This window comes from Panulirus ornatus, chromosome 23 (assembly GCF_036320965.1).
Source record: "Panulirus ornatus isolate Po-2019 chromosome 23, ASM3632096v1, whole genome shotgun sequence".
NCBI lineage: Eukaryota > Metazoa > Arthropoda > Malacostraca > Decapoda > Palinuridae > Panulirus > Panulirus ornatus.
Genome location: NC_092246.1, coordinates 14,947,581 through 14,971,291, shown reverse-complemented (window position 1 = coordinate 14,971,291; position 23,711 = coordinate 14,947,581). Strand labels below are relative to the sequence as shown.

The following is a 23,711-nucleotide window of genomic DNA, read 5'->3' as shown; positions in this document are numbered from 1 at the left end:
ATTCTTTTTATTTACCTTCTTCCACTTCTCGTCTGATAGTAAAACCCTTATGACGTTATTCGATCTACAGAAATACCTGTTCTATATTCTTAAACTACTGACGTAATCATGTAAGTAATGGGTATATATTTAAATCAGCTGATGTAATATTTCTGGCTTCATCAGAACGGTGAGTTTGAAATGTGAACAGTTTCTGATGGAATATTTCAGACGCATTTGATAATACACTAGACTGGAATTATGCAAATGAGGGCCAACATGGATCTGTACCGGAGGCAAATACACAAACAGTATTATTAGCCTATTACCATAACACACATGAAGGATTGAGGATAGATGAATTAAGTCTTCCTTACAAGCCTAAGACACGAGAGAGAGAGAGAGAGAGAGAGAGAGAGAGAGAGAGAGAGAGAGAGAGAGAGAGAGAGAGAGAGAGAGAGAGAGAGAGAGAGAGAATTCGGTTGAAGTAGCGAAACAAAATTTAGGGATAAAGTTGGCAGATATATGGGGCTCTGATGGCCATTGTAAGATCTTTTTTGAACCTGCAAATATTGTTTATTAGAATGTGTCTTTCTTTTATCTTGCTCTTGTGAATTCTATCTTCTTTTACGTGTAATTGTTTTACGTATCACTGATTTATTGCTGCGTTCTTTAAAGGGCAGTTTCTGAAATGTATTTTGTAGATAAATCAATGAAAAGATTGTTTGTGTATTCATAGCGAACGTTCGTTGCGAGTGTTCACTGAAAATGTTCGCTGGAAATGCTTGTACGTTCTAAGTGAGAGTGATCGCTTCATATGGTCGTATGTGCATACTGGGAATATTCACTGTAAGTGATTATATGTACCCATTAAGATATTGGAAAGTTCGATGTGTTTGTACGTGCCCATTGAGAGTATTCGTTGCCTACGGATTATGTTCGCTCTAAATGTTCGTCTTTGCGTCTGAAAAATGGTCGCTGGAAATTTTCGCAAACAAGACAATAACAAGTTGGACAAGGGGAGGAAGTAACCTTGTGGTGTGGATTAATATATACACAATAACTCAAGTTATGACATAATCAGAGGAAGAGGTACGTGTGTTGCTTGCAGTAGTGGTCAAGATCTCAAAAAATCCTTTAGCATACGCCAGAAGAACACAAACAGTGATATTTCCTAAGGTACATAACTGTCAGCGTAGCCATTTCACACGTTAATATAATGTTAACAGTTGACTATGAGGGATTCAACCGTCCTTGTTAAAGTTTTCATTTGGTGCAGTCATTAAAAAAAGCGGCAACCTTTAAACAACGAAATCCAAATCAAATACTTTCGTGATATTATAGGAGGCTCAGTTGTGTTATTTATGTTCATGTGAGCAAAGCTAGGTTAGGTTAGGCTAGTTTAGGTTAGGTTAAATTAGTTTAGGTTGTAAACTGCTACACAGCGGAAGGCACTGCATCATTGGGATGGAGATTTTGAGGGAAAATCACTGAAATAAATGCTGAAAACAATGAACTGTTAATATAAACTTAGTTCGTCGACTGGGTCTCCTATTATTTCAGGTGTGTATTGCACTGACCATACTGCAGTCGTCTTGAATTTTGCTGTGAGGAAAACCCTTGAGGAAAAAGTTTGAAACTGTAGGTGTAGTTGGTCCATGTGGGAAATTTCGTTCCAGATGCCTTAGCAACGAGCGCATAGAGGAAACTCCAAAACTTGTTCTTTCAAGCATTATGCGGGAATGAAAATAGCACTACCAGAAAGTTGCTGTATATTTATTTATTTATTTATTTATTTTTTGCTGTACATCATATAAGAAGAAAACTCCAGAACCAAGCCTTTATTTGATTCAGTGTGAGGCTACTGAGTGTGGCAGAAGGGTACATCGGTCACAGTCACTGTGAGGATGAAAAGAAGCTTTGGATATCCAAATTGGATTGCCATCCCTTTTATTCAAAACATTTCTCTTAAGGTTTGTCAGTGAAATATCGATTTAGGGAGAAAAAAAAACCCTGAACCTCAGTATATTTACAATGTACAGTGTTCACTTGTTCCATCCTTCTGGCAGTCCATGTTGCTTGAGCCTCCTTTGTAACTCTTCAGGGAGGTTTGACATGTGATTTGATGCTTTTAGTTGGTAATGAAACACAGTTTTGGCCCCAACCAGAAGGAAAATGGATATAAGCGTTCAATCAGAATTTTTCGTCTTTTGTAAAATGCACTCTTGAAAACCATAAACAAAATGGAAAGAGTAAGATGATATTGTTTGAAACATTCATTAGAATTATGTTGCTAGTAGGTATGTGTTAAAATTTATAAATAGTATTTTCAAAGTGAATTAGATTATATTTGTAAGTTATTACCCGGCGATATAAAGTGGTAGTGATGGATGATTGGATAAGAAGCCTTATGCCATCTTGTGTCATTCATCCAGCAGCTTGCAGTAGAGTAGGAAGGTCATTCATTCATGGCAGTAAATGTGAGTTTTTCTTATACTCTAAACAATCTTCAACCAACGGTCAAAATATTTGTGTGACATTATTTTCTATGCTTATTGGTGAGAAATTTAAAATGTGAAGAAAAAATGCAAGCAGAGAATAAGAAAGAATTTTTGTTCTTTGGACCCAAACTTCTCTCCCCCCCCCCCCCTTTTGTTTGGAAAAACAAGGCGCTGTTGTTGATGGCAAGATGACCACTGACTTTATGTATAAGCAGTACTCCTGACTTAGATTACCATCAGATACTGTGGATATTCTGAAGGATTATAGTAGAGTCAATGGTACATTTGTGATACCAAAGGGGGTGCAGTTCAACAGATGAAATTCATGTGTATATCAACAGTTTTTTCATATTTTTTTGTTTTGTCTTTTGTTGTGTTTCCCTTCATAATTGTTTCATAACTTCCCATTCGTTGGTGCAGTGCCATATACATTCTGGTCTTTCTGAAAAATGAGTTTTTTAAAAAGACAGAGAAAAAACAAACCAACAGTTTCTCTCAAATGATATGAAAGAACTTCATATAAGAAAGAGTAAAGAAACTACAAAACAAGTAAGATAGGCTTTAGCATGTTCAAGGAGGAATAACATAGTTATATAGGAGCATGATACTAGAATGGTGCGAAGAGCTAGACCGTCTGGTGTGGACCTGTCATGTCAGGCCGCATTTAGTTTGATTTAATTTACAGAACAACCTTCCCCCTCACTCCTCCTGCTGATGCCTCATATATATGAATTACCTATGTTCCAAATGTCTTCACTGCTTGTGAAGAAATGCATAGAGGTTTATTTTCTTACATTTATGGAGTAATGTGTACCTCTGCACTGCATATTTGTTCAGGATATACACGTTATTGATGTATGATTACACGGTAGAGATACTCGTGGTATTGCTCTTGAATCTATGACTGACATACTTCTTCCAAGACCTCCTCTGATGTTGTTTGATACGTGCGTGACGTCACTTACATATCACCTGCCACTCCCTAACACATGTCAGTGGCTCACTATCTGGCGCATGTTGACAGATTCCTCCTTGATGTGCCCCAGTACCTCACTCACTCCTGACGCACAGCGACGACACACAGCGAACAACAACTGACTCACTTCCCATGCCCTCTCGTCCACAGCAGACTACATACTTGCCCCTCTCTCCAAAACTCTTGCATTTACCTCCGTAACCACCCCATCCATAGACAAATCAAACAACCATGGAGCCACAGAGAGGGAGACGGGCACATGAAGCCTTTAACAGGTGTGTGTGTGTGTGTGTGTGTGTGTGTGTGTGTTGCATCAGTGTGTTTTCCTTTCGTCAACCAACATCAGCATAATTATGATCCCTACAGCAACCTCCTATTCTATTTATAGTTTCCTGAACATTCCTCTTTTCAGATCGCCTCTCAGTGTTCTTCTCAGCTGACAGACCCAGCACCTGTATGGGGGGGGGGGGTGGTCTGTATATTGGCACCTCCCCACCTGGGCGCCGTGCCAAGCAGAGCCATCTGTTGACGCCGTATCACACCGACAACATCAGAGGCTGCCAGACGTCGTCTCCAGCAAAGGAACGCACGCGCGAGTTGCTTCTCTGTATAACCCAAGGTAATTTGTGAATTTTGTCTGTTGTTCGTCTGTGGGACTGGTGATTACCTTCCCTCTCTAACTGAGGATTACTTTACATCCTCCAGTCGTAAACTTTAACGACAAACGCAGCAAAGATGCGTCACTGCGGGGCATGATTCTCATAACTCAGCTTGAATAAGTGAAATTAAGAGAGATGGCTTAACAACCCACTAGTGATAGCAGGCTTTGCTAAGGAGGCATCGCCAAACCACTGCTCACTAGCACCTGTGCGCTAAATCTCTCTACCAGCGTCCCGAGGTGGTGGCTGGCCGTGCATCTGTGAGTGCCAGACCCTCAGGCACGAGGTGGAGCCCCCCCTCCCACATGGCTCCCTAGCTGTGTGTATGTGCTGATGTCCCCTCACGCTAGACACACACACACACACACACACACACAAACGTACGTACGCTCGTTCACCTGTGCGTAATGGCGTTCACCTGCGCGTAATGGCGTTCACCTGTGCGTGATGGCTTTCATGTCTATTACTGTGACACATGAATATTAGCTTTCTTGTGTTTGTTTTCAGGATTAATGTGTGTGTGTGTGTGTGTGTGTGTGTGTGTGTGTGTGTGTGGATGGTGCGTTGACCTTGTTACTATGAGCCTGAACATGGCGTGTTGACGAGGAGCAAGACCCAGAAATGTAGTTCGCCCGGCGTGGCGCAAGATGACTACGAGCGAATAGGTGGCGCAGGACGCTGCAGCGCAGATGGTTAATGGCGTAGACGACAGCGGCGACCGATCGCCCGCCAGGTATAGGATTGCTGGTATTGCTGGGGACAAAGACGCTGCCAGGGAGAGAGAGAGAGAGAGAGAGAGAGAGAGAGAGAGAGAGAGAGAGAGAGAGAGAGAGAGAGAGCAAACAGACCCAGGCGAGATGATCTGGCCTCAACAAGACAAATCATATGGACGATCGTTAAGCAGCCAGTTCTTTAACGAGATTGTCTGTCATCCCCGAGGGTATAGTCCGGTAACACAGCCCCTATGTCCTTTAGTCCAACATCTATCTATCTCTATGTCGGTCTATCATTAAGTTCTTTTTTCGCCATCATCCCCGGACTCCTCGCAGGCGTACAATTAAGGCTTGTGTTTTAAAGAAACTATTCATTTCTAAACTTAACAGGTCAAGTCAGAACACAAGGTAGCGAAGATACAGCGTGGATCTCCACTCAGAACCGGCCCATCACTAATCCCCTCCCAACCTCGGACGCCCCAACATGAGGGGTGGTGGTTGTTGGGGTGTGTGAACTGTGCTGACACCACCATTTGCAACTTCCACTCTCCCTCTCCACTAATTCCATTTCATCTCTTTTCCTCGTCATGTGGGAAAGTAATACAGGATGGGAAGATTTCCATCCCACCTACCCGCCCCACACGCTCCTCCCGCCACCATGACTACATATCTCGCCCACAACAACACACTTGAGGTACGGACATGTTACCTCCAGCCAACACCGTGGATGACACAAGCATCCTCCTCCTCCTACTCCGCCAGCCCGCACCCCTCACGGTGCCCACGTATTTCTTCATTTGTCTTTTTGGAATCTCACGTCCTTATCAAACTATTTAGAATAATATTACAATTGAGAATGATGCAATTCAAAGGACTAACTTACGTCTTGTTTGGAGTTTGCCTGGTGGTGATACTGATGTAGCTGATGGTCGATGTCCTCGAGAAGGAACAGTCACGGTTGCTCACCCTCCTGGAGGAGAGGCACACGCTGAGGCACTCCCTCTACGTCCCTCTCTTGGGGATGGTGCGGGGGAAGGCCTTCAAGCCCCCGGTGTAGGTCCAGCCAGACGTATCCATCCCCTTGGTGAGGAACGTCTGGAGACTGAAGCATCTGTTCAGAGACGTCTTCATCCTGAAGAACGAAGCGTCCAGGCCTGTGGTGCAGGCGAGCTACCTCAGGCGCCTCATAGGTTTCCTCCTCTGCACCTGGCAGACGTGGCTCAGCGGATTCGTCCTCCTACACCTTGTGATCGTCATGGCACAAACCTGGCTCTCTTGTGTGCGAAGTACGGGAGACACTGACCCCGTCGTGAACGAGCAGATCCAGGATGCTGGTGCTGGCTTGAGCCACACAGCCGCTCCCCCAGCTCAGGTGGAGTCTGGTAACCGGAGACCCGCCAGAACCCCAGCTCAGGTGGAGTCTGGTAACCAGAGACCCGCCAGAACGCCAGCTCAGGTGGAGTCTGGTAACCAGAGACCCGCCAGAACGCCAGCTCAGGTGGAGTCTGGTAACCAGAGACCCGCCAGAACGCCAGCTCAGGTGGAGTCTGGTAACCAGAGACCCGCCAGAACGCCAGCTCAGGTGGAGTCTGGTAACCAGAGACCCGCCAGAACGCCAGCTCAGGTGGAGTCTGGTAACCAGAGACCCGCCAGAACGCCAGCTCAGGTGGAGTCTGGTAACCAGAGAGCCTCCAGAACGCCAGCTCAGGTGGAGTCTGGTAACCAGAGACCCGCCAGAACGCCAGCTCAGGTGGAGTCTGGTAACCAGAGACCCGCCAGAACGCCAGCTCAGGTGGACTCTGGTAACCGGAGACCCGCCAGAACCCCAGCTCAGGTGGAGTCTGGTAACCGGAGACCCGCCAGAACGCCAGCTCAGGTGGAGTCTGGTAACCAGAGACCCGCCAGAGCGCCAGCTCAGGTGGAGTCTGGTAACCAGAGACCCGCCAGAACCTCAGCTCAGGTGGAGTCTGGTAACCAGAGACCCGCCAGAACCCCAGCTCAGGTGGAGTCTGGTAACCAGAGACCCGCCAGAACCCCAGCTCAGGTGGAGTCTGGTAACCAGAGACCCGCCAGAACCCCAGCTCAGGTGGAGTCTGGTAACCAGAGACCCGCCAGAACCTCAGCTCAGGTGGAGTCTGGTAACTGGAGATCCGCCAGAACCCCAGCTCAGGTGGAGTCTGGTAACTGGAGACCCGCCAGAACCCCAGCTCAGGTGGAGTCTGGTAACTGGAGATCCGCCAGAACCCCAGCTCAGGTGGAGTCTGGTAACCAGAGACCCGCCAGAACGCCAGCTCAGGTGGAGTCTGGTAACCAGAGACCCGCCAGAACCTCAGCTCAGGTGGAGTCTGGTAACCAGAGACCCGCCAGAACCCCAGCTCAGGTGGAGTCTGGTAACCAGAGACCCGCCAGAACCTCAGCTCAGGTGGAGTCTGGTAACTGGAGATCCGCCAGAACCCCAGCTCAGGTGGAGTCTGGTAACTGGAGACCCGCCAGAACCCCAGTTCAGGTGGAGTCTGGTAACTGGAGATCCGCCAGAACCCCAGCTCAGGTGGAGTCTGGTAACTGGAGACCCGGCAGAACCCCAGTTCAGGTGGAGTCTGGTAACTGGAGATCCGCCAGAACCCCAGCTCAGGTGGAGTCTGGTAACCAGAGACCCGCCAGAACGCCAGCTCAGGTGGAGTCTGGTAACCAGAGACCCGCCAGAACCTCAGCTCAGGTGGAGTCTGGTAACCAGAGACCCGCCAGAACCTCAGTTCAGGTGGAGTCTGGTAACCGGAGATCCGCCAGAACCCCAGCTCAGGTGGAGTCTGGTAACCAGAGACCCGCCAGAACCTCAGCTCAGGTGGAGTCTGGTAACCAGAGACCCGCCAGAACCACAGCCCAAGGATCTGGTAATAACTTAAGGAGACGGGATGGGCTTTGGATGGACGTCATGAAGTACACCAACAGGAGCAGGAAGCAGTGGGTGGAGTGGTTGGAGATCCCCGTTTCAGAGCAGCTGGGCATCATATGGAAGATCCCGCTGCTCGAGGAAGAATTTGACATCAAGAATACCCTGCCTGACAGAGGCAGCTACCTCATCCTTCAGGGAGGTCGACAGGAGGTCACTCAGGCCTGTTTGAAAGTGCAGCAGTTGGTGGACCTCACTCAGCGCACTTCTGACAACCTTCTCCTGGAAGCCTCCAAGGTCGCCGAGGAGGACCGTCCTTCTAGAGTCTGGCCCTCTGGTTGGGTCTTGAAAATGCTGGACATCGACCCAAGCCTTCACGGCCGGATATTGGGTAAGAAAGGAAGGAGCGTGGGGGATATCAGAAGGAGGCGTCGTGTTGACATCTACGTGCCGGCCAGGAAGGAGAAGTACAGCACAATCGATGTCCTGGGACGGAAGGAAGATGTCCAGATGGCCGAGAGTGACATCAAGCGCTTGATCAAACCGAGAAAGAATGGCTCCACTCGCGAGAGGGACGGCTGGCGGCAGGCCTCCTACTCCCCCCACTCTGAGGGTGAGGCCGGAAGACAGATGTCTGAGGATGAGGCCGGAAGACAGATGTCTGAGTCTGAGGATGAGGCCGAAAGACAGATGTCTGAGTCTGAGGATGAGGCCGGAAGACAGATGTCTGAGGATGAGGCCGGAAGACAGATGTCTGAGGATGAGGCCGGAAGACAGATGTCTGAGGATGATGCCGGAAGACAGATGTCGAAGTCTGAGGATGAGGCCGGAAGACAGATGTCGAAGTCTGAGGATAAGGCCGGAAGACAGATGTCTGAGTCTGAGGATGAGGCCGGAAGACAGATGTCTGAGGCAACGTCTGAGGATGAGGCCGGAAGACAGATGTCTGAGGCCACGTCTGAGGATGAGGCCGGAAGACAGATGTCTGAGGCCACGTCTGAGGATGAGGCCGGAAGACAGATGTCTGAGGCCACGTCTGAGGATGAGGACGATGAATCCTTTTATGCTAATTTGTTCGTATACACGGGCAAAGGACTCATGTCTCAAGATCTGGCCGGTGCGATCAGGTCGTATATTGAGGCTAGAGGAGGGGTCGTGTCTGAGGGCGTGAGAGGGCTGACGTCTGATGACGTGCCTGGCGTGGGGTTGGCCGAGGTGAATCCTGGGAAGAAAGATACTCGAGACTGTTGATGTGTGAGGGATGAAGTTCCCTAGTGATCCTGAATCACCGTTTGGCCAACATATTAATGTTTCTCTTTTTATATAGAATTGATCACTTTATGTGTAATCATTAACACGTATTTACCTAAGACTCTTGAAATAAATGTTTTTTCTTTTTTTTTTTTTTAGGATAATGGTTCTGGGTGTGAAAGCTGGCTTACATGCATCTAGTTAACTTATCATCATTAATTCATTATTATAATCTTTTAATGGACTTGTGTGATAGACCTTTTGAGTGACTCTCTCTCTCTCTCTCTCTCTTCTCTGTCTGTCTGTCTCTCTCCTGTCTCTTACTCATTGCCAGGTACTATACCATGGTAAGAGACAGACGGCATTTTACCTAACCTAACTGTACCAACACATATGATCAATGCCATGATCACGAATATATACAACACATATGAACACCCACTCCCATATACAACACATGCGAACACTTCCATATACAACATGTGCAACCCTCCCTCCCTTCTGACGAAGACTGGGGGAGCAGGAAATGGGTTGAGGTGGTGAGCACGTAACAGTGAGGTGGTGAGCACGTAAGAGTGAGGTGGTGAGCACGTAACAGTGAGGTGGTGAGCACGTAACAGTGAGGTGGTGAGCACGTAACAGTGAGGTGGTGAGCACGTAACAGTGAGGTGGTGACCACGTCGTAACACTAAGATGCGACTCATTATAACTACGTAACGCTACGAGAGTGCACGTAACGCGTTATTGCTGCCACGGTTCCCAAGTGAACATGAATGGACGGTCATCCCCACCTTCCAGCATGGAAATTTTGGCCATATGAACACCCTCATAACTGGTCATCATCATCCACTCTCTCATTGTTTAGGAAAGACATTCTTTTCTTTCCCTCCATCCTTCCTGTTCCTTTCCCCATTCCATTCGCGCCCTTTCCTTCATTTCCATTCCATTCCTGTCTCTCTTCTTCATTATCTCATCCCCATCTTCCTCCGTTCCCCCTCTCCCCCCTTCGCGAATCAGAGCTTTGCCATGGGATCAATAAGATGAATCTCCCCTCTCCTCTCCCCTCCCCTCCACCTCCCCTACCCGACGCCTCCTCCTCCTCCTCCTCCTCCCTCAGCAGGCAGGCAGGCAGGAGGGGAGGGGATTAATACCTGACCCTGCCCTCACGATGTAGGTCTAGTGGTGATCCTGGGTCACCCGAGGTCATGACAGGTCAAGTGGTGATCCTGGGTCACCCGAGGTCATGACAGGTCTAGTAGTGATCCTAGATCGCTTGAGGAAGGTCCTAGCGAGGTGACCTGCGTCAGGAGGAGAGGAGGAGGGGGGGCCATGGTTTCCTCAGCGGCTACGATATTACTGTAGGAGTGTGGGAGGTGTGTGTGTGTGTGTGTGTGGGGCGAGGGTGTGTTATGGGTCACGTACCTTTAAAGTGCGTTGCGGTTGGCCCGGCCGGCTGTGGCAGACGGTAGGATAAGTGTACGATAAGAGAGGAAGTGTAGGGTGGCCATAACTGTGGCCAGAGGGATGAAGGGGAGTATAGAGTGGCCATGATGATGGTGACCCCGCACCCCCGAGGGCCATCACGGTGGCTTGAGGGTCAGAGGGGTGCCACAGTGGCCCACAGGGCGATAGGGCCTTCTGTCTGGCGGGGGGAGGGGGGAGAGGGGCGGCTCTCCCCCTTTAACTCCCCACGACCCAAAGCTCCCCAACTTCCTCACCCCCCCACCCCAAGGTCATTACCTCTCCTCCCCTCCTTGTTCGATCACTACTCTAACCTCCCCTCCATCTTACCCACACCCCATTCACCATTTCCTCCCCCACCCTCTCTCTCTCTCTCTCCATCGATCACCAACACTCCCTCATCTCACCTCCACCAACTTTACGCCCTCACCCTAATCTACACATACCCCCTCCCTCCTCACACCCACTAGGAACACTCCTCCTTTCTCCACCTCCTCCTTCCTCTCCTCCTCCTCCTCCTCCTTGCCCAAGACCTCTTTCTGTGCATCTGTGAGTGCCAGACCCTCAGGCACGAGGTGGAGCCCCCCCTCCCACATGGCTCCCTAACTGTGTGTATGTGCTGATGTCCCCTCACACACAAACGTACGCTCGTTCACCTATGCGTAATGGCGTTCACCTGCGCGTAATGACGTTCACCTGTGTGTCACGTTTACTGTGACATATGAATATTAGCCTTCTTGTGTTTGTTTTCAGGATTAATGTGTGTGTGTGTGTGTGTCTGTGGATGGTGCGTTGACCTTGTTACTATGAGCCTGAACATGGCGTGTTGACGAGGAGCAAGACCCAGAAATGTAGTTCGGCCGGCGTGGCGCAAGATGACTACGAGCGAATAGGTGGCGCAGGACGCTGCAGCGCAGATGGTTAATGGCGTAGACGACAGCGGCGACCGATCGCCCGCCAGGTATAGGATTGCTGGTATTGCTGGGGACAAAGACGCTGCCAGGGAGAGAGAGAGAGAGAGAGAGAGAGAGAGCACACAGACCCAGGCGAGATGATCTGGCCTCAACAAGACAAATCATATAGACGATCGTTAAGCAGCCAGTTCTTTAACGAGATTGTCTGTCATCCCCGAGGGTATATATATATATATATATATATATATATATATATACACATACTGACCTGATTATACTTATATACATTTACACATGAATTTTTATGTATTTGCAAATACAAGAAAATACAGCGGAATTTTTGTTGCGTTGTGTTTTGGCAAAGAAAATTTAGTCTGGAAGGAAAAATGAAAAATCCGTTGAATCAGTTATATTATACTTCTTATAACAGAACTTACACTTGTACAGTAAAGAAAATGAATCTGTCGTGATTGCAAATATATATCCAGAATGTTTAATTTCTTTAGACCAAAATATGTCGGCACTGATCTGGTCATGCGAGAATGATTTGTTGGGCTAATTTTCAGCATCAGTGAATCCCTTTCGTCAGGAATTTAGTTCCTTGCTCCACTTCTTAAAAGCCTTGCATGTTTAGGTGTTCTTGGTCTATGTTACGGACAGCTTGATATAAGGAAACAAACTTTTTTTCCAGCTATGAATTAATTACCTAACATAGTCATTCGTCTGTGGTATCAAGTACTGATGTTTTTCTTTTTCCAACTGAAGGACAAATGCAACCAGATATTCGTGGCAAAAGAGGAGTAGACTCGCTACGTGTCCGCCAGCAAAGATCACAAACAAACCCTGTAACACAAAACATGATATTCACTGCGCATTACACAAGAAACATTACAAAAATCTTGTCATTTAACCATAAATTCAGTACATCATCCAATATATCTACTCTACTGAGATCTTGCGTGGCGTTCCTTTACCCAAAGGTTTGTGAGAGAGAGGAATGTGTTGACGGTGACCCTCGTTGGCGGGTAGAGGCATGTAGTAATGTTGGGAATTCCTTTCTTCACCCACAGGTTTATCAGGCCGGCTTCCACGGCTGACATGATCCTGCAGCAGATATGACGTGTTGAAACATCATAAACTCATTCTAACTTACAGTTTTATGTCATAGGTAATGCAACATGCATTATTCATTTACTCTCTCAAACATATGCACACGTACAGAGACAGATAGATGGTCAGACAGACAGACAGACAGACAGTTAGACGCACACACAACGAACCTTCTGTGCTCTCTTGCAATATATGGAGAAGATTTCTCTAAACAAGTAAGTGTTCATACTTTCAAATGTAGTGTGTTTTAACATGGCAGATAACGTTAAGAAATTTATTGAAACCCAGGATATACATTTTCTGTACCAGTGCAATAATGATGAACTGAACCAGGTGGCAGTTGATTACGGAATTTCTCTGCAGACACATGTCAAAATTGACAGGCAGAGAGAATTAATTGACCAGGTGGTGTCCTTATCAATACTGAAGGATCCTCAAGATGTTGATAATTGTGAAAAAATTGCTATGGAGAGATTAAGATTAAAATGTGAGCTTGGGGAAAGAAACAAATAGAGGTAGAAAAGAGAGAATCCAGGCTGATAAAGAAGTAAGGCTTAGGCAATTAGAAAGTGAGAGCACAAGGAGGAAATTTGAAGATAAAGATAATAGAGTACGTCAGTTACCTGAGTTTATAGAAAAAGAGGCTGAGGATTTCTTTATTCAGTTTGAAAAACTTGCAACTATAAAGAATAAGATGAAATTGACTGGGCTATGTTGGTGCAGAGTAAATCTAAGGGTAAGGCTAGAGCGGCGTATGCACGTCTCAGTTTAATAGAATCAGTAGATCATAAGGCTGTTAAGGAAGCAGTATTACAAACTATGGAACTGGACGCAGAAACATACAGGAGAAGGTTTAAGGACGTCAAGAAAATTAGTGGACAAACTCATCTGGAGATGGCTAGAGAATGTGGAATGACATTAGATAGATGGTGCAGGTCAGAAAAAGTAGAAACAACGGAGGACCAGAGGCAACTAATCCTGTTAGAACAGTTCAAAAATGGCTTACAACCTGAGATGTATTATGAAATATCCAAGAGTAGAGTGAAAAATGTGACGGAAGCAGCCAGGATGGCTGACCAGTTAGAATTAGCTAACAAATATTGTAAGAAAGAAACAGCATGTAAACAAAGTATGATGAGACAGAGGAATAGATAGAATTATGACAACCCATACAAGTATCCACACTATTCAAATGTTCAACAGCCTAGTCAACATTATTATGTGGACGGTGCACATAACTATGGGCCACAAAACAATGCAGGAAATAGATTCCAAAGATAAAAGCAATACAGGCACTCATGACTTCAGTTTAGTTATAACCCTTATGTTAGTAAACAGGAGAGACCACCAAAGAAATGTTTGGGATGTGGAGAATTTGGTCATGGTAAATATCAGTGTCAAAAATCACCGAAGACTATAGGATTAGATGTTGCTTGTGAACAGAAACATGATATTAGTGAGGTAAGAAGTAATGGACACAATGTGGGTAAATCAAAGTATGCAATTCATGAGCCATATATTACTGAAGGAAAAGTTGGAATTAAAGGTAGTCCTGAGAAGAAAATTTTCATATTGAAGGATACTGGGGCAAATCAGAGTTTAATTCTGAAAGATGAATTATAGTGGACAAAGGAGTCTTACTCTGGGGAAAAATAGATGTAAAAGGGTTATGGTTAGGCAATCCTATCCCATTGCATTATATGAAACTTGAGAGTGGCTTTATGAGTGGCTATGTAAAGGTTGGGATATGTGAGGAATTTCCTATGCCTGGAGTACACATGTTATTGGTATTGACTTGACAGACAAATTAGTTCCAGATCCTATTATGAGCAGTAATCCATTTGAAGTGGATACTATCATGAAGATGAACGACATGACAAATAAAACTGTAGAGAATCAGATTGATAGTAATGTACAGTGTAGAGAAATGATTTATGCAGCTTGTATCGTGACCAGGTCAATGTTGAAGAGAGGAGAAGTCGATTATGATTTAGGTGAATTATTTAATGAAGAGTATGGATATAGAAATAATAGAATAGAAATTGGAGCTGAGAAGAGCACAGTGGAATTAAAAATTGATGTATTTCCAAATTTTGTTGTGGACAAGGAAGAGTTGATAGTGTTACAGAGAGGTGATGAGAGTTTGAGAGAATGTTGGAGTGAAGCTGCTAGAAATGGGAATGAGAGTGATGTGTCAGTCGGATTTTATGTACAAAATGGTGTGTTAATGGGAAAATGGAGGCCTGCTTGTGTTTCAGCATCTGATTAATAGGAGGTCAGAAAGCAAATTGTAGTTCCAAAGAAGTATAGGGTACATGTAATTGCTCTGTCTCATAGTTCTTGTTTGTCTGGACGTTTGGGAGTTAAGAAGACAAATGATAGAATATCAACTCATTTTTATTGTCCAAATATGAAGAAAAATGTGTTTCAGTATTGTAAGACGTGAATTATGTCAGAGAGTAGGTAAACCCAACGAGACTATACAGCCAGCACCATTGCAGCCAATTCCTGCTTTTTGTAAATCTTTTAGCAAAATTGTAATTGATTGTGTAGGTCCGCTACCTAAAAAAACGTAAAGGAAATCAGTATTGATTAACGGTAATGTGTGCATCTATCACATTTCCAGAAGCAGTACCATTACGTAGCATCCATTCTAAAGATATCATAAGAGAGTTAGTAAAATATTTCTCCTGGGTAGGTATGCCTGAAATTATACAGTCAGACCAGGGAAGTAATTTCACTTCGGGAATGTTTCAGAAAATATCAAAGGGGTTATATATCCCTGGGATAGGGGAGAAAGAATACGTCCCACGCATTCCTCGGGTGCCGTAGAAGGCCAATAAAGGAAACGCGAGTGGGGGGCTAGAAACCCTTCCCTAATTGTATTTTAACTTTCTAAAAGGGGAAACAGAAGAAGGAGTCATGCGGGGAGTGCTCATCCTCCTCGAAGGCTCAAATTGGGGTGTCTTAATGTGTGTGGATGTAACCAAGATGAGAAAAAAAGGAGAGATAGGTAGTATGTTTGAGGAAAAGAACCTGGATGTTCTGGCTCTGAGTGAAACATAGCTCAAGGGTAAAGGGGAAGAGTGGTTTGGGAATGTCTTCAGAGTAAAGTCAGGGGTTGGTGAGAGGACATGAGCAAGGGAAGGAGTAGCACTACTTCTGAAACAGGAGTGGTGGGAGTATGTGATAGAGTGTAAGAAAGTAAACTCTAGATTGATATGGGTAAACCTGAAAGTAGATAGAGAGAGATGGGTGATTATTGGTGCATATGCACGTGGGCATGAGAAGAAAGATCATGAGAGGCAAGTGTTTTGGGAGCAGGTGAGTGAGTGTGTTAGTAGTTTTGATGCACGAGACCGGGTTATAGTGATGGGTGATTTGAATGCAAAGGTGAGTAATGTGGCTGTTGAGGGAATAATTGGTATACATGGGGTGTTCAGTGTTGTAAATGGAAATGGTGAAGAGCTTGTAGATTTGTGCGCTGAAAAAGGACTGGTGATTGGGAATACTTGGTTTAAAAAGAGACATACATAAGTATACGTATGTAAGTAGGAGAGATGGCCAGAGAACGTTATTGGATAACGTGTTAACTGATAGGCGCGCGAAAGAGAGACTTTTGGATGTTAATGTGCTGAGAGGTGCAACTGGAGGGATGTCTGATTATTATCTTCTGGAGGCGAAGGTGAAGATTTGTATAGGTTTTCTGAAAAGAAGAGAGAATATTGGGGTGAAGAGAGTGGTGAGCGTATGAGAGCTTGGGAAAGAGACTCGTGTGAGCAAGTACCAAGAGAGACTGAGTGCAGAATGGAAAAAGGTGAGAACAAAGTACGTAAGGGGAGTGGGGGAGAAGTGGGATGTATTTAGGGAATCAGTGATGGATTGCGCAAAAGATGCTTGTGGCATGAGAAGCGTGGGAGGTGGGCAGATTAGAAAGGGTAGTGAGTGGTGGGATGAAGAAGTAAGATTATTAGTAAAATAGAGGAGAGAGGCATTTGGACGATTTTTGCAGGGAAATAATGCAAATGACTGGTAGATGTATAAAAGAAAGAGGCAGAAGGCCAAGAGAAAGGTGCAAGAGGTGAAAAAGAAGGCACATGAGAGTTGGGGTGAGAGAGTACCATCAAATTTTAGGGAGAATAAAAATATGTTTTGGAAGGAGGTAAATAAAGTGCGTAAGACAAGGGAACAAATGGGAACATCAGTGAAGGGGGCTGATGGGGAGGTGATAACAGGTAGTGGTGATGGAAGAAGAAGATGGAGTGAGTATTTTGAAAGTTTGTGGAATATGTTTGAAGACAGAGTGGCAGATATAGGTGTTTTGGTCGAGGTGGCGTGCAAAGTGAGAGGGATTGGGAGAATGATTTGGTAAACAGAGAAGAGGTAGTAAAAGCTTTGAGGAAAATGAAAGCCGGCAAAGCAACGAGTTTGGATTGTATTGCAGTGGAATTTATTAAGAATGGGGGTGACTGTGTTGTTGACTGGTTGGTAAGGTTATTCAATGTATGTATGACTCATGGTGAGGTGCCTGAGGATTGGCGGAATGCTTGCATAGTGCCATTGCACAAAGGCAAGTGGGGATAAAGGTGAGTGCTCAAATCACAAAGGTGTAAGTTTGTTGAGTATTCCTGGGAAATTATATGGGAGGATATTGATTGAGAGGGTGAGGGCATGTACAGAGCATCAGATTGAGGAAGAGCAGTGTGGTTTCAGAAGTGGTTGAGGATGTGTGGATCAGGTGTTTGCTTTGAAGAGTGTATGTGAGAAATACTTAGAAAAGCAAATGCATTTGTATGTAGCGTTTATGGATCTGGAGAAGGTATATGATAGAGTTGATAGAGATGCTCTGTAGAAGGTATTGAGAATATATTATGTGGGAGGCAAATTGTTAAAAGCAGTGAAAAGTTTTATCGAAGATGTAAGGCATGTGTACGTGTAGGAAGAGAGGAAAGTGATTGGTTCTCAGTGAATGTAAGTTTGCGGCAGGGGTGTGTAATGTCTCCATGGTTGTTTAATTTGTTTATGGATGGGGTTGTTAGGGAGGTGAATGCAAGAGTTTTGGAAAGAGGTGCAAGTATGCAGTCTGTTGTGGATGAGAGAGCTTGGGAAGTGAGTCAGTTGTTGTTCGCTGATGATACAGCGCTGATGGCTGATTCATGTAAGAAACTGCAGAAGCTGGTGACTGAGTTTGGTAAAGTGTGTGAAAGAAGAAAGTTAAGAGTAAATGTGAATAAGAGCAAGGTTATTAGGTACAGTAGGGTTGAGGGTCAAGTCAATTTGGAGGTAAGTTTGAATGGAGAAAAACTGGAGGAAGTAAAGTGTTTTAGATATCTGGGAGTGGATCTGGCAGCGGATGGAACCATGGAAGGGGAAGTGAATCATAGGGTGGGGGAGGGGGCGAAAATTCTGGGAGCCTTGAAGAATGTGTGGAAGTCGAGAATATTATCTCGGAAAGCTAAAATGGGTATGTTTGAAGGAATAGTGGTTCCAACAATGTTGTATGGTTGCGAGGCGTGGGCTATGGATAGAGTTGTGCGTAGGAGGGTGGATGTGCTGGAAATGAGATCATTGAGGCAATATGTGGTGTGAGGTGGTTTGATCGAGTAAGTAATGTAAGGGTAAGATAGATGTGTGGGAATAATAAGAGTGTGGTTGAGGGAGCAGAAGAGGGTGTATTGAAATGGTTTGGTCACATGGAGAGAATGAGTGAGGAAAGATTAACCAAGAGGATATATGTGTCAGAGGTGGCGGGAACGAGGAGAAGTGGGAGACCAAATTTTAGGTGGAAAGATGGAGTGAAAAAGATTTTGAGTGATCGGGGCCTGAACATGCAGGAGGGTGAAAGGTGTGCAAGGAAAAGAGTGAATTGGAGCGATGTGGTATAACGGGGTCGACGTACTGTCAATGGATTGAACCAGGGCATGTGAAGCGTCTAGGGTAAATCATGGAAAGTTCTGTGGGGTCTGGATGTGGAAAGGGAGCTGTGGTTTCGGTGCATTATTACATGACAGCTAGAGAATGAGTGTGAACGAATGGGGCCTTTGTTGTCTTTTGCTAGCGCTATCTCGCACACATGAGGGGGGAGGGGGATGTTATTCCATGTGTGGCGAGGTGGCGATGGGAATAAATAATGGCAGACAGTATGAATTATGTACATGTGTATATATGTATATGTCTGTGTGTGTATATATATGTGTACGTTGAGATGTATAAGTATGTATATTTACGTGTTTGGACGTGTATGTATATACATGTGTATGTGGGTGGGTTGGGCAATTCTTTCGTCTGTCTCCTTGCGCTACCTCGCTAACGCGGGAGACAACGACAAAGCAAAATAACTAGATAAATAAATATCATATATATATATATACACACACATATATATATATATATATATATATATATATATATATATATATATATATATATATATATATATATATATATATTTATTTTTTTTTTATCATACTTTGTCGCTGTCTCCCGCGTTTGCGAGGTAGCGCAAGGAAACAGACGAAAGAAATGGCCCCACCCCCCCCCCCCCCCATACACATGTATATACATACGTCCACACACGCAAATATACATACCTACACAGCTTTCCATGGTTTACCCCAGACGCTTCACATGCCCTGATTCAATCCACTGACAGCACGTCAACCCCGGTATACCACATCGCTCCAATTCACTCTATTCCTTGCCCTCCTTTCACCCTCCTGCATGTTCAGGCCCCGATCACACAAAATCTTTTTCACTCCATCTTTCCACCTACAATTTGGTCTCCCTCTTCTCCTCGTTCCCTCCACCTCCGACACATATATCCTCTTGGTCAATCTTTCCTCACTCATTCTCTCCATGTGCCCACACCACTTCAAAACACCCTCTTCTGCTCTCTCAACCACGCTCTTTTTATTTCCACACATCTGTCTTACCCTTACGTTACTCACTTGATCAAACCACCTCACACCACACATTGTCCTCAAACATCTCATTTCCAGCACGTCCATCCTCCTGCGCACAACTCTATCCATAGCCCACGCCTCGCAACCATACAACATTGTTGGAACCACTATTCCTTCAAACATACCCATTTTTGCTTTCCGAGATAATGTTCTCGACTTCCACACATTCTTCAAGGCCGCCAGAATTTTCGCCCCCTCCCCCACCCTATGATCCACTTCCGCTTCCATGGTTCCATCCGCTGCCAGATCCACTCCCAGATATCTAAAACACTTCACTTCCTCCAGTTTTTCTCCATTCAAACTCACCTTCCAATTGACTTGACCCTCAACCCTACTGTACCTAATAACCTTGCTCTTATTCACATTTACTCTTATCTTTCTTCTTTCACACACTTTACCAAACTCAGTCACCAGCTTATGCAGTTTCTCACATGAATCAGCCACCAGCGCTGTATCATCAGCTAACAACAACTGACTCACTTCCCAAGCTCTCTCATCCCCAACAGACTTCATACTTGCCCCTCTTTCCAAAACTCTTGCATTCACCTCCCTAACAACCCCATCCATAAACAAATTAAACAACCATGGAGACATCACACACCCCTGCCGCAAACCTACATTTACTGAGAACCAATCACTTTCCTCTCTTCCTACACGTACACATGCCTTACATCCTCGATAAAAACTTTTCACTGCTTCTAACAACTTGCCTCCCACACCATATATTCTTAATACCTTCCACAGAGCATCTCTAGCAACTCTATCATATGCCTTCTCCAGATCCATAAATGCTACATACAAATCCATTTGCTTTTCTAAGTATTTCTCACATACATTCTTCAAAGCAAACACCTGATCCACACATCCTCTACCACTTCTGAAACCACACTGCTCTTCCCCAATCTGATGCTCTGTACATGCCTTCACCCTCTCAATCAATACCCTCCCATATAATTTACCAGGAATACTCAACAAACTTATACCTCTGTAATTTGAGCACTCACTCTTATCCCCTTTGCCTTTGTACAATGGCACTATGCACGCATTCCGCCAATCCTCAGGCACCTCACCATGAGTCATACATACATCAAATAACCTTACCAACCAGTCAGCAATACAGTCACCCCCTTTTTTAATAAATTCCACTGCAATACCATCCAAACCTGCTGCCTTGCCGGCTTTCATCTTCCGCAAAGCTTTTACTACTTCTTCTCTGTTTACCAAATCATTTTCCCTAACCATCTCACTTTGCACACCACCTCGACCAAAACACCCTATATCTGCCACTCTATCATCAAACACATTCAACAAACCTTCAAAATACTCACTCCATCTCCTTCTCACATCACCACTACTTGTTATCACCTCCCCATTTGCGCCCTTCACTGAAGTTCCCATTTGCTCCCTTGTCTTAGGCACTTTATTTACCTCCTTCCAGAACATCTTTTTATTCTTCCTAAAATTTAATGATACTCTCTCACCCCAACTCTCATTTGCCCTTTTTTTCAACTCTTGCACCTTTCTCTTGACCTCCTGTCTCTTTCTTTTATACATCTCCCACTCAATTGCATTTTTTCCCTGCAAAAATCGTCCACTTGCCTCTCTCTTCTCTTTCACTAATACTCTTACTTCTTCATCCCACCACTCACTACCCTTTCTAATCAACCCACCTCCCACTCTTCTCATGCCACAAGCATCTTTTGCGCAATCCATCACTGATTACCTAAATACATCCCATTCCTCCCCCACTCCCCTTACTTCCATTGTTCTCACCTTTTTCCATTCTGTACTCAGTCTCTCCTGGTACTTCCTCACACAAGTCTCCTTCCCAAGCTCACTTACTCTCACCACCCTCTTCACCCCAACATTCACTCCTCTTTTCTGAAACCCATACAAACTGAAAGTTGATGGAGAGAGATGGGCGATTATTGGTGCATATGCACCTGGGCATGAGAAGAAAGATTATGAGAGGCAAGTGTTTTGGGAGCAGCTGAATGAGTGTGTTAGTGGTTTTGATGCACGAGACCGGGTTATAGTGATGGGTGATTTGAATGCAAAGGTGAGTAATGTGGCAGTTGAGGGAATAATTGGTATACATGGTGTGTTCAGTGTTGTAAATGGAAATGGTGAAGAGCTTGTAGATTTATGTGCTGAAAAAGAACTGATGATTGGGAATACCTGGTTTAAAAAGCGTGATATACATAAGTATACTTATGTAAGTAGGAGAGATGGCCAGAGAGCGTTATTGGATTACGTGTTAATTGACAGGCGCGCGAAAGAGAGACTTTTGGATGTTAATGTGCTGAGAGGTGCAACTGGAGGGATGTCTGATCATTATCTTGTGGAGGCTAAGGTGAAGATATATATATATATATATATATATATATATATATATATATATATATATATATATATATATATATATATATATATATACATATATATTTACATATATACATCCTGAGGATAGGGAAGAAAGAATTCTTTCCAATTGTTCCCTGTGTATCGTAGAAGGCGACTAAAAGGGACGGGAGCGGGAGGGTAGAAACCCTCCCCTCCTTGTATTTTAACTTTCTAAAAAGGAAAACAGGAGTCTTGCGGGCAGTGCTCATCCACCTGGAAGGCTCAGATTGGGATGTGGAAATATGTGTGGATGTAACAAAGACGAGAAAAAAGAAGGGATAAGTAGCATGTTTGAGGAAAGGAACATGGATGTTTTGGCTCTGAGTGAAAGGAAACTGAAGGGTAAAGGGGAAGAGTGGCTTGGGAATATCTTCGGAGCAAAGTCTGGTTTTGATGAGAGAACAAGAGCAAAGGAAGGAATAGCGCTACTGAAACGGCAGTTATGGGAGTGTTATAGAGTGTAAGAAAGTAAGCTCAGGGATTGATATGGAAAGAGATGGGTGTCTATGCACCTGGTCATGAGAAGAAAGATCATGAGAAGCAAGTGTTTTGGGAGCAGCTGAGTGAGTATATTAGCAGCTTTGATGCACGAGACCTGGTTATAGTGATGGGTGATGTGGCAGTTGAGGGTATAATTGGTGTCCATGGGATGTTCAGTGTTGTGAACAGATATGGTGAAGAGCTTGTATATTTGTGTGCTGAAAAAGGACTGGTGATAGGAATACCTGGTTTAAAAAAAGAGATATACATGAATATACGTATGTAAGTAGGAGAGATGGCCAGAGAGCGTTATTGGACAACGTGTTAATTGATAGACGCGTGAAAAAGAGAATTTTGGATGTTAAAGTGCTGAGAGGGGCAACTGGAAGGATGTCTGATCATTATCTTTTGGAGGTGAAGGTGAAGATTTATAGAAGTTTTCAGAAAAGAAGAGAGAATGTCGAGGTGAGAAGAGTTCTGATAGGAAGTGCGCTTGGAAAGGAGAATTGTGTGAGGAAGTAACAGGAGAGATTGAGTGTACAATGGAAAATGGTGAGAACAAATGATGTAAGGGGACTGGGGGAGAAATGGGGTGTATTTAAGGAAGCAGTGATGGCTTGCGCAAAAGATGCCTGTTGCATGAGAAAGGTGGGAGGTGGGCAGATTAGAAAGAGTAGTGAGTGGTGGGATGAAGAAGTAAGATTGTTAGTGAAAGAGAAGAGTGAGGCATTTGGACGAATTTTGCAGGGATGTAGTTCGAATGACTGGGAGATATATAAAAGAAAGAGGCAGGAGGTCAAGAGAAATGTGCAAGAGGTGAAAAAGATGGCAAATGAGAGTTGAGGTGAGAGAGTATCGCTAAATTTTTGGGAGAATAAAAAGATGTTTTGGAAGGAGGTAAATAAAATGCGTAAGACAAGAGGACAAATAGTAACATCGGTGAAAGGGTCTAATGGGAAGGTGATAACAAGTAGTGATGAAGTGAGTAGGAGATGGAGTGAGTATTATGAAGGTTTATGGAATGTGTTTAATGATAGAGTGGCAGATATAGGGTATTTTGGTCGAGGTGGTGTTCAAAGTGAGAGGGTCAGGGAGAATGGTTTGATAAACAGAGAAGAGGTAGTGAAAGCAATGCAGAAGATGAAAGCCGTCAAGGCGTCGGGTTTGGAGGGTATTTCGGTGGAATTTATTAAAAGAGGGAGTGAGTGTGTTGACTGGTTGGTAAGGATATTCAATGTATGTTTGGTTCATGGTGGAGTGCCTGAGGATTGGCGGAATGCATGCATAGTGTACAATAGCAAAATGGATAAATGTGAGGGTTCAAATTACAGAGATATAATTTTGTTGAATATTCATGGGAAATTATATGGGAGGATATTGATTGAGAGGGCAAAGGCATATACAGAGCTTCA

At 44.7% G+C, this 23,711-nt stretch overlaps 1 protein-coding gene and 1 long non-coding RNA gene across 8 annotated transcripts in view; both read left to right on the top strand.

The window, feature by feature from the left end:
- The first annotated feature begins 983 nt into the window (after positions 1-983).
- LOC139756816 (uncharacterized) overlaps positions 984-23,711 on the top strand; it is a 109,392-nt gene continuing 86,664 nt past the window's right edge. Inside the window, exons 1-2 of the long non-coding RNA XR_011714447.1 lie at positions 984-1,071; positions 3,869-4,075. This is a non-coding gene — a long non-coding RNA (uncharacterized lncRNA). The remainder of the gene's footprint in view (positions 1,072-3,868; positions 4,076-23,711) is intronic.
- On the top strand, positions 5,670-9,066 carry LOC139756815 (uncharacterized). 7 transcript variants are annotated; one of them, XM_071676630.1, is made up of 3 exons: positions 5,670-8,396; positions 8,430-8,456; positions 8,577-9,066. In XM_071676630.1, the coding sequence occupies exons 1-3, from the start codon at positions 6,084-6,086 to the stop codon at positions 8,967-8,969; spliced, it is 2,733 nt and encodes a 910-aa protein (XP_071532731.1). In that variant the 5' UTR covers positions 5,670-6,083; the 3' UTR covers positions 8,970-9,066. The 7 variants fall into 7 exon arrangements, with proteins under 7 accessions (XP_071532731.1, XP_071532730.1, XP_071532726.1 ...); XM_071676629.1 differs by having other exon boundaries at positions 8,430-8,483; XM_071676625.1 differs by lacking the exon at positions 8,430-8,456 and having other exon boundaries at positions 8,457-9,066.

What these genes read in the sequence shown, in the direction of transcription:
- LOC139756815 (XM_071676624.1), top strand. Translation starts at nt 6,084, where the DNA reads ATGGCACAAACCTGGCTCTCTTGTGTGCGAAGTACGGGAGACACTGAC. An exon ending in TGTCTGAGTCTGAGGATGAG is followed by an intron (nt 8,397 to 8,429) that starts GCCGAAAGACAG and finishes TCTGAGGATGAG; the next exon opens with GCCGGAAGACAGATGTCTGA.